Raw genomic sequence first — 14,330 nt, forward strand, 5'->3', positions numbered from 1 at the left:
TAAATGCAGTTTGAGGTATAAACACATAGTGAGTGAAAAAGGTGACTGAAAAAGAAACACTGAAAATCATTATTTATTTAAGAAAAATGCAAAAACAATGTGAAAACCTAAGTACAGCCTTACTGCTTCCATAGGAATTAAGAGGTTATATAGCAGCCAGGTGCTGCTAATCAAATGCACTTGACTAACGAATCACCAACACGTGTGTCCACCTCTATAAAAGCAGACATTTTGCAAGTTCATGGCAGTACAGTTTGAAAAAGACTGAACAAGTATGGCTTGTTTGGAAGGGTTGCCAGGAAAAAAAAAAAGAACATGGCAGCGCTTTTTTTTTTTTGCAAAGCTGCATCTAAACAGACTACAAGACTTCTGGAACAACATCCTTTCAGGTGATGAGACCAAAAGGATTTTTTCTCATAATGCCTAGAACCACATACACCTCACACCAACTGTCAACCAGGGTTGTGGAAGGATGATTTGACTCAGTCATAAACTCCTAAAGTATTACAGAGTCAAATGTGTGACCGTCTCTCTGACAGCGAAAGCTTGGCCCAAAGTGAGAGATGTACATAAAACCACAAACCTCAATGAATTCTTAAATACATAATGACATTGTGGAGTAATATGTCATGTGATGTTGGGGTTATGATGTTTTGTTTTGTTTTTCATGTCCTACTATGTAAAACATTAGAATTGAATGTGTACTTGTGTACTTTTTACCACGACTAAATATGATTACTTAGAAATTGTTTTCTTGGGTCATGACAGTAATATTAACCTACATGTGACCATTTCCACTCAAAATAACCATAGACTGTATATATGAAATGGAGATAGCCACCTTGGTGTCACCATTTGGATTGTGCACTCATTTTAAAGCCTCGGGGTTAGTGTTCTAGCTACTGTGGATCTGATCTTCATCTACAAACACCACATATACACATAAACACACACCGCAACTTGAATTTCATTCTTAAAATCTGAAGCATAATGTTATATCATCATGTTATATATCAGATAGTTCCATAAAAAACAAAGAAACAAACAAAAAATTCCAAAAGGCATTAACAACACAAACACAGCAGAAGTCCAATTTGGTGAATCCAACAAGAAGTGAAGTGCAACAGACAGTGTCCACATATTGATCGAAGTGGCCACGCCCCCAGCTTTCAGTCTTAAAAAACTTAGTCAGTCATAGAACAAGTCTTGGGCAGAGGGAACTCATTTGACCTCAGTCTGAATGTAAAGGCAATGACTGGATTAGCTCATTCAGCCCAGCGGGAATTACCTGCTACCTGATGACTTGAATCATAAAGTCTGTTGTTATCCATGACTTTAATGGAATAGATGTGTAATGTGTGGTGTGAACAGTTTAACACTAAAGAACAACACAAAAACAAAAACAACTTAGCTTTGGGAGGTTAAGCGGATTATTGCCATGGACCCTGGGTTTCTGCTCAAGTGTTGGATTTATTTTTAGGTTCTTGTATTTATGGTGTTTTGAGTTATTAATGAGATTATTTTTGTGTGTACAAATTCCTAAATCCCATGTATTCCCTAGAATCCCTAGTGCTCCAGTTTTGATCATGCTGATTTCCGTTTGGTTTTGCTATTGGGTTACCAGCCTAAATAAAAAGCTGTTTTTTTTGTTTGTACTCCAGCTCACTCTACCTGCATTTGGGTCCTCACCACATCACACTCCACCATGGCAGATTAAAACCTTTCAGTGGCATTTGATGACTACATTTTCAACTACTTTCCTGGCAAAAGGGCTTACAAATGATTTTATGACAGTGTAATGGTGGCCTGTCTGCTTCTGCCTACATCTTGGATTCATCTGTGCTCTCGTCAACATTTTCTCAAGCGTGTCTCAAACTCTGAAAGAGACTATTCTTATTAATGTGTATTTTTAGCAAAAACATTTATTCTGAAAAGATAAATTTCAACATATAAAATAAGTTGTGTATGGCAAAAGTGCCATTGATCCACCCTATAGACTAAGAGAATAGCTTCTTCACATGAAACATGAAGCTCAAACACACTTTGTTGTCATCAAATGTAGAAAAATAAAAACCTCACAGAGGAAGGAAACCATGGCAACATAAACAGACTAAAGACAGTATATCAACAGTCAGCAGCATCTCTTGCAGCTGTTGTGCGTTTAAGAATGGTCCACGGAGCAACGTCCACTCCAGTAGTTCTATGAGCAACAGCGCTGGAGGATTTTTTTGAAGAAGTTCCTGAACTCTGTGTTGAAGACAGTGTAGATGATGGGGTTCAGGGCGCTGTTGACATAGCCCAGCCACGTCACCACGCTCATTAGAGCTGGCGGGATGTGGCACTCTTGACAGCGTGCTCGCATTGTGTGGAGGACAAAGAAAGGAGTCCAGCAGAACAGGAAGGCACCTTTTGGGAGAGAAACAGGAATCAGGAGATGAATGCTTCGTCTCTGTGAAATCAATACTTCTGATTCTAAAGAGCAAAAAGTCAGTGTTTACAGTGAAAATACATTTTAAAGCAAAGCAAAACAGATATCATTCATTTATTATGCATATTAATATAGTATTAATATATATAGTTGTGGTCAGAGGTGGATTTCTAGTGATTTGATTGGACTGGTCTTTTTCCAAGGTGGAATAACTAAAAAACAAGAATTCAGGGTCCAGAAAGTTTAATTTATTTTGAATTTTCTCTAATCCACACACAGTCAAAAGTATACATGTATGGCCAAATATATGCATTCGTCACCACTGATATTTCAGTAAGGAGAGAAGAATAAATCTTGGAAGAAAGATTTATTGAGATACAGAATTCACTTAAGCTATCTGGCCACACTGACCCATGATAGCAGAACAGATCTCACTGGGGAGAGGATTTACGACAGAATCCCCTGGAATTTAGATGTTGGTGGTGAATCACCCCAGTGACAGATAGAGATGGAGACTTGGCTGGAGCTCTGAGAGACCAAAGTGAGGTAGATATAGGGAAGAGATGGGTTTCACTAATGAGAGTCTGAAATGTAGAATGACACAAAAGCACCAAGATTTAAAGTACGCGGAATGGATGCTGATTGACTCGAAGGCAATGATTGGATTACAGCAATCGTGTCAGCATTGAGTTTGGTGGTATGGGAAAGTTGAAGTGATGCAAAGAATAGATTCTTTGCACACTCAAGAAAGCAAGCAACATTTCCTATCTTTTGAGGGTGACAGATTGGGTCTCCTTTGAGACTTTGGCAAAGTGGCGACACATCTGAATAACTTGTACTTGCACACAATTCTTTAAACTGATTCTGGAATTTGCAGTTGTTTAGAAATTGATTCAAGAGACCTTCCCAACTTATGTAAATTCACAGTTCTCCTTCTTTGGTCTACACTAAGTTTCTTGGACGTTCCCACTGTTCTGAGTATTAGTTAATCCAATGAGTGCTATCAAACAAATCCTTTTTATGCAGGCAAAGAGAAACTACTAGTTGTATTCAACCACGATTACTAACAAGAAATTAATAGGTCATGGTTTTGTCAAGTTAGCAAATTATAGAACCTTCAGCACCACTTATATTATATTTAGGGGAATCTTTGTATATATTTGAGCCTGTATATGTTATTTTGACCATGTGTGAATTACAGAAAATCCTGAATAGATTCAAATTTGTGCACTCAAATCTGCTTTTAAGTCATGAAAGATATATGCTGTACAATCATTGCACCCTGAAAAGAAAATAGGTCAAATGACGGCCCAAAATTACCATGGCATGCATGCCCATGATGTATGTATGTAAAGTTTTGAACAAAAATGTAGATAATCAAGCTTGTTCAAGAAGGGAAACATGTCCCCGGTTATTTGGCAATTAACCATCAAAGCAGAACAGATCTCAGTCGTGACAGGATTTAGCACAGAATCTACTGGAATCTAAATGTTGATGATGAGTCACCACAGCAACAGATGAAGATGGAGATAATGAAGATTGAAAATGCTGTGCAGTCTGGTTTAAAGTGGGACACCTGGTTACTTTAACCCACTAAGTGCACTTCATATCTATCTACCAACTGGCATTCAACACTAACTCTCACGTTATGATTTTTGGATTTATTCCCAGTATTTGTATTGCTCTGCATGTTTTGGATCTTTGTCGTGTTAAATAAATGTTTAAACCACTACATTATGGAGCTATTGCATCAAAGTAGAAAAAACTAATTACTGGGTGTCACTAAAACCTCTGGTCACAAAAGGACTATACCAACACTTGCTTTTGTCCACCGAGCCTCTCTGATTAAATAACTCAGTATATATACATCTTACTCAGGCTACTTGTACCAAGAAGTCATTTTTTAATTTGGTAAAAGTCCAATAGGACATTGTAACTTAGAGTTGCTTTCTCTCATATTTTCTCTCATTGATCCCATTGATAACGGAGCGCACCTGACCCAAACACGATTTATACCTATTGATAAAAAAGTGCTTGGAAAAAGCTTTCTAAAAATATTTTTTCCTTGACTAGTACTGTATAAACCACCTAATATATTTGTATTATATTGCTCAGACTGTCACTTAAACATGAGCCTTACCTGCACACTTAAACATGCACCTGACATGGCCTTAAGCAATAATTGGATTTGAGATTAAGGAGCTGTAAGGATTGGCTGCTGTGTGCTAAAGGAAAGCACTTGTTCGCATTAGGGAGCAAAGCTGGCTGCTATTAATAGACTGACCCCTTTCTAATTGATCTGTTAGTGCCTCGGGATAGGCATCAGAGGTGGCGGTGAAGAGTTCAGGTAGCCGCAGAGCAGAGATGTCTGACATAACAACATCCACCCTAAAGGTTCACCGACAATCAAATCTCCAGCAGCAGTTTTAGCAAAAAGGACATGAAGAAAAATAATGATGGTTGATTATTTTTCAAATGACAATATATATTTTGAATATCAGTAAGTATGCATAGCTTCTTCAATGACCTGATTTAGAGGGGAGCTTTCATATCAGGATCAGGCCCCTAGACTCTGGAATATCCTGCCACTTGATATTCATACTGCATGGTCCCTCCACTCTTTTACATCCCATCTTAAAACTCACTTTTATACCATCGCTGTTAATTCAAGTTCAGTTTGAGTCCCATCGTGTTTTTTATGTTGTGGTGTCTTTGTTTGTTTCTTTTTGTCAGATCATATTGTATTTATTTGATTGCACGTTTTCTTTTATTGTATTTATTTTATTGTTCTAGCGTTTTATCTTGTTTGATTTGAATTAACTTTGAATGAACCATTAATCAACATCAAAAATCAAATTGACAGTGTCATTGATTTTAACACTAAACAGGTGAGCCTGATGTTTTCTGGAGTTGGGAAGAACATCCACCTGAGAGACCGTAATTTGATATTAAGCTTCAACTGACATTCAAATAAAAATGAGCTAGAATTAGAGCTGAGGCTGAACATTGATAATAGTCATCAAATGTGTTGCTTAACTACTGCGCTGAAAGAAAAATGTATTTCTCCCTCAACTGCTCACCAGACTCAAATGATTTTAGGTGTTTGTTAACCAATCAAAAAATATAGATATATATATCCATTATGTTTTGGTGTTTTGACCTTTCGACACCTTTTATATCTTTAAAGTGGGTAAAATTATCCCTGAAACGCAGACTCTACACCAGCCGCAGGACCCACCTTTATTGTGTGATACCTTAAATTGTGCCATTTGTTTGTGTTACATGCGTGTTGTTCTTAGTACAACAAGATTTGCGGCACTTTAGGCTTTTGTAAGCCCAGGGCAAGTTCCTAATTCAGCCTTATGTGGTTAGGATGTTAGTGAAAACATGGCCAATGATATTGATTTCTATAACAGGACTTCTATCAAATATAGCTCTAAAAATATATATTTCCTTCTGCAGGACATCAAGGAAAAGTTAAAGTGTTCAGTTCCTTGTTTTCTTGCCTCCACAGCATTCAGAGTCCAACAAATGCCACAGCAGTGACAGGGCCAATGACAACAGTGCACCAATTTCCACTACAAAGGCAGTTTGGTTTTAGATTATAACGTTTTCAGTTAAAATGTCTCTTCAGTGCTGCTGAAGGAAGTGAACTCACCCACAACGACAGGAAGCACCTTCATAGCCTTCCTCTCGCGGCTGTTGATCTTGGCTCTTTTTCTTCTGCGCGGGTCGTGGTTGAACTTAATCTCTGCAAAACTGACCGCTGGCACAGGGCCGTCTTTGTTCTCTGTTGAGTTCGGGGGCAGGTCTGGGGACTGCAAGGTGGATGCTTCATCGAGAGTATCTGCTGGGTCTCGCTCTATAATGGGAGGCAGCAGAGGTGGCAGCGAAGCCAGAGGAGGCAATGTGGCTGTGGCCTCCTGCAGCTTGCGGCACGCCTGGATGCTGTCCTTCAGCTTGGCTTTACGCGCCTCCTCCCACCGTCGCAGGCCGCGGAACATGCCACAGTACAGCAGCAGCATGATGGGGCAGGGGATGAAGAAGGAGCAGACGGAAGAATACAGAACATAGTCATCATTCTCTAGTTTACATTCGCTGGGGTCGCGGCCTGGGACATTGTTGATGCCGAAGATGACTGGCGAGGCTACAGCCAAGGCCAGGATCCAGGTGGCTGACAGCAAAACAACCTGCCGTAGGTCCACATGCTTCCTGTTGTAGTTGAGCGGGATTGACACAGCGATGAACCTGCAAGAGGTGCCAGAAATATGGCATCACAGCCAGTCTAGAGCTGCTACAATAGGTTTAGGTTTTGTTTATGATATATAGTTCTAATTTGGTACTGATGGTGTTTTGCGTTATTATTATTATTATTATTATTATTATTATTATTATTTCTTGTCCCAGTATGCCCAAAAGCATGCAGTGGTCTTACAGACACAAAAGAACAAAAACCATCCGGATGATTTATTTGTTTTGCTAACCCTACTAGCAGAAGAACTAAAACTATTTTTAAAATGTCTCAAGGTGGGCTTGAAAGATTTATCCTCTGGTATCAGAATGCATTGTACATTGTAGTTTTCCACGCTCAGAGTGCACACCACAGGAAGGCTGTCTGCTACTGAAATCACCTAAAATGGGCACGCACCAATTCCACTGCCATCTTAATAATTCTTTAAGACTGAAGGCAATTTTATCTTGCTGTGGAAATAAAATCAAACTAACCTGAATCTTCACACTAGTCCAGAATTTAAGTACTCTTCAAACACTGCAGCCACTAACTATGTGATTAGTTACAGACTGAAAGATGCTGTAGCTGTAGCTGTAGGATGTTTGCTTTTTCATCTTAATCTTTTTTTCTGTTTTGTTTTTACTGTGTAAATAAATAAAACTCTGAAAGAAGTCCCTAGTCCTCTAAAGTGACTCTGTCAAACCGGCAGCTTATCAGGCAGTTTTTTAAAAACTAGAAGAGTTCCTTCTTCTGACCTGAACATTAACAGCAGGTGGACTCTGTGCAGACCTTCAGATTCTGCCTCCTGACCAGCCTCTTGAATTATTCAGACTGTCATCCAGTTAAACCTCTAAACGCTGCTGGCTACTTCAAAAAGCTTCAGATCATCATCATCAGTCCACGTTAACTTCACTGCTCCCCATCAGTCTTTGATGTAATCATATTTTCTGGAGTCAGGACATCAGATTTGAAGAGCAGCCTGGATTTTTGTCATCCCTCAACATCGGCTGAGAGTTCAGATAATCTCATTGAGACATACTAACAAGCGCCGAGCAAACCTGGCAGTTCATCAGCATTGGACACATCCCTCATTTGGGGATTTAAATTATTTTGTCTTTTCTGGGGGGTTTTCTTTTGGTGCTTTTACAGGAGTCAGACAAAAGGTCGCCGACACATCAGAACCATCGGACCCTGACAGGCTTTGGATCTGATGGTGTCCCTGAATGTTCCTGAATCGCAAGAGGCCAGTTAAAGACCTACCATAGAACCAAGTCCGCCAGAGCTTATATTATATTTTTACATGCTGTAGTGCCAATTTTGGGAGCATTTCAAGTTGATATACATCAATACAACCATTATAGCCCACATTTTAATAATATGTATGCATTAAGTGCATAGTAATTACATAAATTGCAAAAAAGTGCAATAAACTACAAAAAAATTTAAAATCGTTTTTGTTTTTTTAACATATATTTCTAGTTAGAGAAATTTAAGAGGCTTATCCCTCAAAACTGTAAATACAAAAAAGTTGCACAAAATAGTTTCCCACCACAGGAAATTTATTTTGAGTGTCTTCATAGTTTTATTTTTGAAATACACCAATTTTTATATACTGCAGGAAAAATGAAAATAAATATTATAATGCAATTTGCAAAAAAGCAGCATATGCATTAAAATAAACTATTTCCAGCAGTGCAATTTGAGTTCTAAGCATCCCAGAAACGACACAGAAAGTCATAAAGTCAAAGATAACTTTTAAAAACACCAGTATAGGCTCATGAGGCCCTGATAGTAAAAAAACTACATTTCCGCGAAAATGACGTCACTTCCGGTTTCGGGCAGGTAATGGCGGACATGCGAAAGTTCGGGCTGACGTCTATTCCAGCATAGGAAGTGTTTTACGAACAGCTGATCGGATTGGCAAAGCGTGTTTCTGGAATATTATGTTTTTGTTGCTGCAAGCGCTTTTTATGCAGTTTTTGCAAAGCTATATGTGGAAGGAAACCGTGACCTAGGACAAGCTGATGGCATAAGATGTAAGTACAACTCCTCCGGTTTCATATGCAAAAAAAATTATTGCTCTAGCTTACGTGGTTGCAGAGCTACCGGGATTTAAAAATAGTTACGTAAAACGGAGCGTGCTGCTCCGACCGGTTTTAAAGGGTTAAAACTCTTGAGAGTCTCTACATTAGTTGTGAATCTTTACCTCATTCTTTTCATCAACTGTACAGCTTTTCCTCATGTATTTTCTCTAGGAGTCCACTCCAGGAATTTAAACCTGTATCTGTTTTTCCAGTATTGTGCAAGCTACAATGGAGTGGCTGTAGTTCAGGAGATAAAGCAGATCATCTACTAATCTGAAGGTTGGTGGTTCGATGGCTATTCCAGTCTGCATGCCAAAGCATACTTGGGCAAGATACTGAACCCCAAGTTGGTCTCTGATGTGTTCATTATATGAATGTGTGTGACTCTCAGTTAACACTTAAGCACTTAAACATAGAATGTTTGTGTGAATGAGGCATGTTGTATAAAATGCTTTGAGTCCTTCAGTAGAGTAGAATATATGAGATAAATATAAGAGCATGTATCATTCATTAGTATCTATCGATGTACTATCTACACAAAAATATTTTGATGGGATACGGAGTCTTGTGATGTCTGTTTGAATCTTCAAGTAGTTTTCTTGATATTTATCTCAACATCTACTTTATGGTTTTGCACAAAATCTAGTCAGGACATTCATGACGCCCAGATGATGAGTCATACTCACTCATTTTCTCAGTTCTCTTATTTTCAGTCATGATCTTTTAATTTTTTTGTACAGAGGATGGATCAACTTGACCTGAAAGTCATTTGAACTGGCCAGTAGTATTTCCTAAGTGTTTCCTGTGATGTATCTCAAAATGAATGTTTGTATAGATACATTCCTGAGTTCCGAGAGGATGGCGAGTACTAAGATATATCGTTGATGATCTTTTAACTTTTCTTCTAATTTCACCACAAGGTTAGAATGTGTGGATTTAAATGAAAAGCTTCGCAAAAACTAACATCTTGTTTCCCACAGGATGGCATTAAGTGAGCCCTCAACCTTTCACTTACCTTGGTGGTTTGTACATTTTCTAATGCCATGTTTAATAACTGAATAACTTCAAAGTTAATGAACTGAACTTAGCAGTTCATTAACAGACGAAATGTCTGCAAGCTACCATGGAGAGCATCTTCTAATAGCCTGACAGCACCGTCATTATAAGCAACATGGCAGCTACCTGAAACCAATCTTAAAGTTCAATCATGCAGATCAGACTAAAAAGATCTCTGGTTCCTGCTGTCTCCATTTATTCTAAGCACAGGTCTACTGTGCTTAGAATACCCTGACTGGATGCTGTTAGGCATTTTAATAGCTTTAAGAGGGGGAATAATTTGGATCTCTATGGTTACTAAATGAAAGAAATACAAAAGTTTAAAGTGTCAGACGTCTATGGTTTGTAAGGTATGGAGCATCAGCTGTAATAGGACAACAGACACGGAACAGCCATAGTCCCCTGTGGAAAGTTCAATCCTAATCTGAGCAGCATTCTTGCAACTTTCACAGAACCTGCTGCTGTAAAACATATTACAGTATTCGTTCCATTAAAAAATATACATTACTACATTACAGTAAATGCTGCAGGTATCCTTAGGTACTTTTTGCATTATTTTGACATTAGTGATTAATACTTTAAAAGGCTTTAGGACCCCTGTGGTTTCTGAATTCTTTTTTGTGTTGTCATGGGAGTGTAACAAGAGTGGAGAGTTTTTAGAGTGTAAAAAACCTAACCTTCCTTTTTTGGAAGGACCTGGCTCCAAGTGGAAAGCTGTGACAGGTTTCAAATTCCCGTGCTAACCAATGATTGAAGTTACACCTCTTTGTGTTCAGTATATGCTGAAAGGCATAAACATAGAAAAATAAAATCTTTTACACAGCTACTGGTCCAGAGCATTTAAACAGGCTGGTGTTAACTGCTGTTCAAAACAGCAATATGTGAACTTCAGGAGAAGAGGCTGCAAATGTATGGTCTTCTTGAAAGCAATATAACTTTCAATGAGACCCAAGTGTTCAAGAACAATTTGTAATTGTTCTTAAAATTTTGTTCCAAGAAATTCAGCTCATATTCCTATTGTCAAGATCATTGACCTGCTGGCACTTCCTGTATCATCACCACCAGGATGAGATTTTTTTTTTAATACCGTCCATCAAATGAACTGCTGATTGTTTGCTGTTCTCTTGCAGTGTGGCTTCACTGTAAGGGAACAACACAAGGTCCTGCTGTGTGTACCTGTACAGGTGAGTACTGACCTGTCAATGCTGATAGCGCAGAGATTGAAGATGGAGGCAGTACACAACATAACATCCATCGTCATGAGAGCATCACAGATGGTAGTGTTGAGGGTCCATACACCATCCTGGAACTGAAAGGCAGACAAATTATTGTCGTTTAATATTTACTCATGCCAAAAATTACCTTGACACACAATCTGAAATCAAACCGGGCCTTCTACTCTACAGTCTCTTTATGATACAAAGTTTGAACGTATGCAATGATTTCTATGATATTTTAGCTTCATATATCAAATACTTTTCAGGCTGTATTTTCAGACCATTTTTTCCACACATTGAAATCAGAGTCAATTGTTGAACATGAAGTTGAAAACTATTAAAGATAAAAACCTGAACATTTCACTTCCCCTTCTTATCATAAAAATGAATCAGGAGCTGTAATTTTTCTGTAATACGTATTTGACATATGAAGCTAAAATTTCACAGCAATTATTCTGCCTGTCCAAACTTTGGACCATAAAATTTGTATGCAAATTAGAGATGGTTGAGCATAAAAAGGTCTGAAACTTTGGTAATTTGAGATTTTTAAAAAAAGGGACTGCACTTCACCAGCTAAAGGTTGCTGGCAGCCTTTAATATTAAAAAAAAAACAAAACACATTTCTATTGAGTTTCTTTTTCTATTTTTTTCTATTCTATTCAATATTCAGACATATAAACGTGGTGAAGAGTTTAACTAAATACATTCACTCAGTCAGTAAAATTACATTTTTGAAGCTTCCCTGACAAGAAATCTGAGGAAGAAATTTGTCTTTTTGTTTAATTTTTCATTTATTTTTTTATTTAATGTTTTAATTAGTCATTTTAAAGGAAGCAACATTTTACATGCTTTTTTTGATTATTTTGTTTTATCACCTTCAAGTCACTGTATGTTTGTGGAGAGTAACGTGCCATTGAGTAAACAGGGAGTTTGACCTGGACTGAACTGTCCTGTCCAGCTTCTTTACCAGATCATGACCCTGCACCACCCCTGACCTTTGCTTCAAACCTGCAGAGAGTTGCATAAAAACATCACTCTGAACTCTGAAGATCAATAAGGAACGATGAAAGGTGGTGATATGGAGTCATTAGAGAATATCTTTGCTGACAAAAGCAGATTTGGGGTGATTGTGATTTTCATAGCTGAAGATCAATTTGTGATCAGCACGAAATTTCTATTGTGAAAATTGACCTTTTATGTAGCAGCAAAATGTTTTTGGTTTAGTTTGGAAATCAACATCTCAAGTCAACCAGCTCGTGTGAATTTATGTTTGACATGGATTTTAAAGAGGTAATGGATTCTGCTATTATTAGGGTTTATTCTGCACATTTTATGAACTTTTTAATGCCTTTTCAAATATTTTGTTGGTTGAACGCCATCCAGACCTGCTACTGCAATGACCTGCCATCTGGTGCCCAAAGACTCAGAAAGAGATCCAACAGTTTTTAGGGTCCCTGAATCTAAATACTCCTGTGAGATTAGCAGCCTAAGACATAACTGGAAGCTGTGTGTCTCATCTATGGGATCTTCTCAGTTAATTAAATCTCCAAAGACGGTATGTTCTGTCGCATCTCACCTCCGAATAGACGAAGAGCGGCAGCACGAGCACCGCCAACATCAGATCCGCCACTGCCAGACTCACGATGAAGTAGTTGGTGGTGGTCTTCAATGCCTTTTCGACGAACACGCTCAGACACACCATCAGGTTGCCGCAGATGATGACGACGATCAGCAGCACCCCGAAAACCAGGGCCGGCAGGTTGTGTCGTGCCGCGGCCGCCGTCCCCGCCTCCTGCGCTGCGCTCAGGTTTGCCACCATCTGCGCTGAGTCGGTCTGATCCCGTCCGAGCCACAGCAGCTGGGCCAACGGGCTCATGAAGGCCGGGTCGGAGTCCGACTGCCACACTGTAGCCTTATCATGCTGTCACACAGACTCCACTTAGACTGTAGCAAACTGTAGCCACGACCTCCAGTGCTGCGCCTTTTACGCAAAAATCCTCTGCGTAAAAGCAGATGGACAAAAACACAAGTTAGTATTTACAAAGTTAAACTTTTATTTAAATATTTAAAATATGGTGATGAAGTCACAATCTGACTTCATCACCAATATTTAGTGATGAAAAAAAAATCCAGACGAAAACAGATGCAGTTCTTGGCGCATTAAAATCTTCATATCAATAGAAAACTGCTTCTTTCTTTAATGCTGAGGAGATAGCCGGAAGGACTCTGGGGTCAGACAGCAGAGAAAGTGTCGTGCCGCGGATGTTTCCAGCTCCGGAGTGTTTACCTGCAGCCCGCTAGCACAAAGGCCACCGGGGCCAAATTAACCGATTAAAGCCGCTTATCACCTGCGCTTTACGGTGTCCTTCAGCCCTTGAGCTCCAGCAGAAGTTAGTCCAGCTGTCAGTTCATCTGCGTGCATGCGTATCACGGAGACGGGGGGAGACAGGAGTGGCCTCTGCAAAAAAAAAAAAAAAAAAAAAAAAAACTTAATTTAATAAATAAAAATATCCACTGAATTTGACCTCTGTCGTATTTGTGCTGTTGGTGCATTTTGGAGCAATTTTAATGAAATTAAGAGAAAAAAAAATTCTTCCGTTTCTGATTGTAGCATTAGTTTATCACTCAGCATTAATTAGCTCATACACCTTTTGGACACTGCTTGGTATTTAGGATTGCTGTCCTTACCTGATAACTAATCTGATCACGTCTGTATCTAAAAGACAGAGAGAGAGAGAGAGAGAGAGAGAATCACATTGGGACAACTACAGTGATAGTGCTTAGGGTAAGTGTCACAGGTTCAATTCAGTACTTAAACTTTACTGTTTTGGTGTTGATACACAGGGGGGTTCATACTGAGTAAAATAGTGCTGATACACCTTCGGTATTGTGTTGTGGGTACAAGGCCCCCATACATTTATGGGTTGGTTGCTGTGGCTTGCTTGTTTTTGCTAACAGACTGCTGAGGTGTTACTATGTGATCACTGATGTATTAATGCGTTGGCAATAAACATTAAAAAGTGGGAATGCTTCAGAATAGTTGGAGTTGATCATCTGCAACCATGCATTTTAAAAGTTGTCATGGTGTCACTGTGCCTGGAAAAGGCACAAGAACAGATGACAGAGTTATGACTAGTGGTTCAAAAATTCCTTTGTGCAGTTTGACAAAAAGTTAAGTACTGAAAAACAGATGTCCTAATGCAGGTAAATGGTTGAAAAGCTTCATGGTTTTCAATTTGCATCATTACAGCATTGTAATCTATTATTTTTCTGTCATTTAATTTGCTCTCTTTAGTTTTTCCTGTACTGTTTAT

General features: G+C 38.8%; 1 protein-coding gene and 1 long non-coding RNA gene across 5 annotated transcripts; one reads left to right on the forward strand and one right to left on the reverse strand.

Annotated features, from left to right (window-relative positions):
- Positions 1 to 67: 67 nt before the first annotated feature.
- drd4a (dopamine receptor D4a) lies at positions 68 to 13,721 on the reverse strand. 4 transcript variants are annotated; one of them, XM_005454202.3, is made up of 5 exons: positions 13,365 to 13,719; positions 12,593 to 13,015; positions 10,996 to 11,108; positions 6,087 to 6,676; positions 68 to 2,406 (listed from the first exon to the last, which is right to left on the reverse strand). In XM_005454202.3, the coding sequence occupies exons 2-5, from the start codon at positions 12,890 to 12,892 to the stop codon at positions 2,201 to 2,203; spliced, it is 1,209 nt and encodes a 402-aa protein (XP_005454259.1). In that variant the 5' UTR covers positions 12,893 to 13,015; positions 13,365 to 13,719; the 3' UTR covers positions 68 to 2,200. The 4 variants fall into 4 exon arrangements, with proteins under 4 accessions (XP_005454259.1, XP_005454258.1, XP_005454257.1 ...); XM_005454201.3 differs by having other exon boundaries at positions 13,304 to 13,719; XM_005454200.3 differs by having other exon boundaries at positions 12,593 to 13,719.
- Positions 8,404 to 11,046, forward strand: LOC102079620 (uncharacterized). Its single transcript, XR_002061870.2, has 3 exons — positions 8,404 to 8,695; positions 8,956 to 9,022; positions 10,930 to 11,046. It is a non-coding gene; the product is annotated as an uncharacterized LOC102079620 (long non-coding RNA).
- Positions 13,722 to 14,330: the final 609 nt, after the last annotated feature.

Source organism: Oreochromis niloticus, linkage group LG7 (genome assembly GCF_001858045.2).
Source record: "Oreochromis niloticus isolate F11D_XX linkage group LG7, O_niloticus_UMD_NMBU, whole genome shotgun sequence".
In the NCBI taxonomy this organism is placed as follows: Eukaryota; Metazoa; Chordata; class Actinopteri; order Cichliformes; family Cichlidae; genus Oreochromis; species Oreochromis niloticus.

Coding starts and splice junctions, on each gene's coding strand:
- drd4a (XM_005454202.3), bottom strand. CDS start 12,892: ATGAGCCCGTTGGCCCAGCTGCTGTGGCTCGGACGGGATCAGACCGAC. Junction 11,109..12,592: donor CGCTCTTCGTCTATTCGGAG/GTGAGATGCGAC, acceptor TCTGCCTTTCAG/TTCCAGGATGGTGTATGGAC. Junction 6,677..10,995: donor TGCGCTATCAGCATTGACAG/GTCAGTACTCAC, acceptor CACCTCTTGCAG/GTTCATCGCTGTGTCAATCC.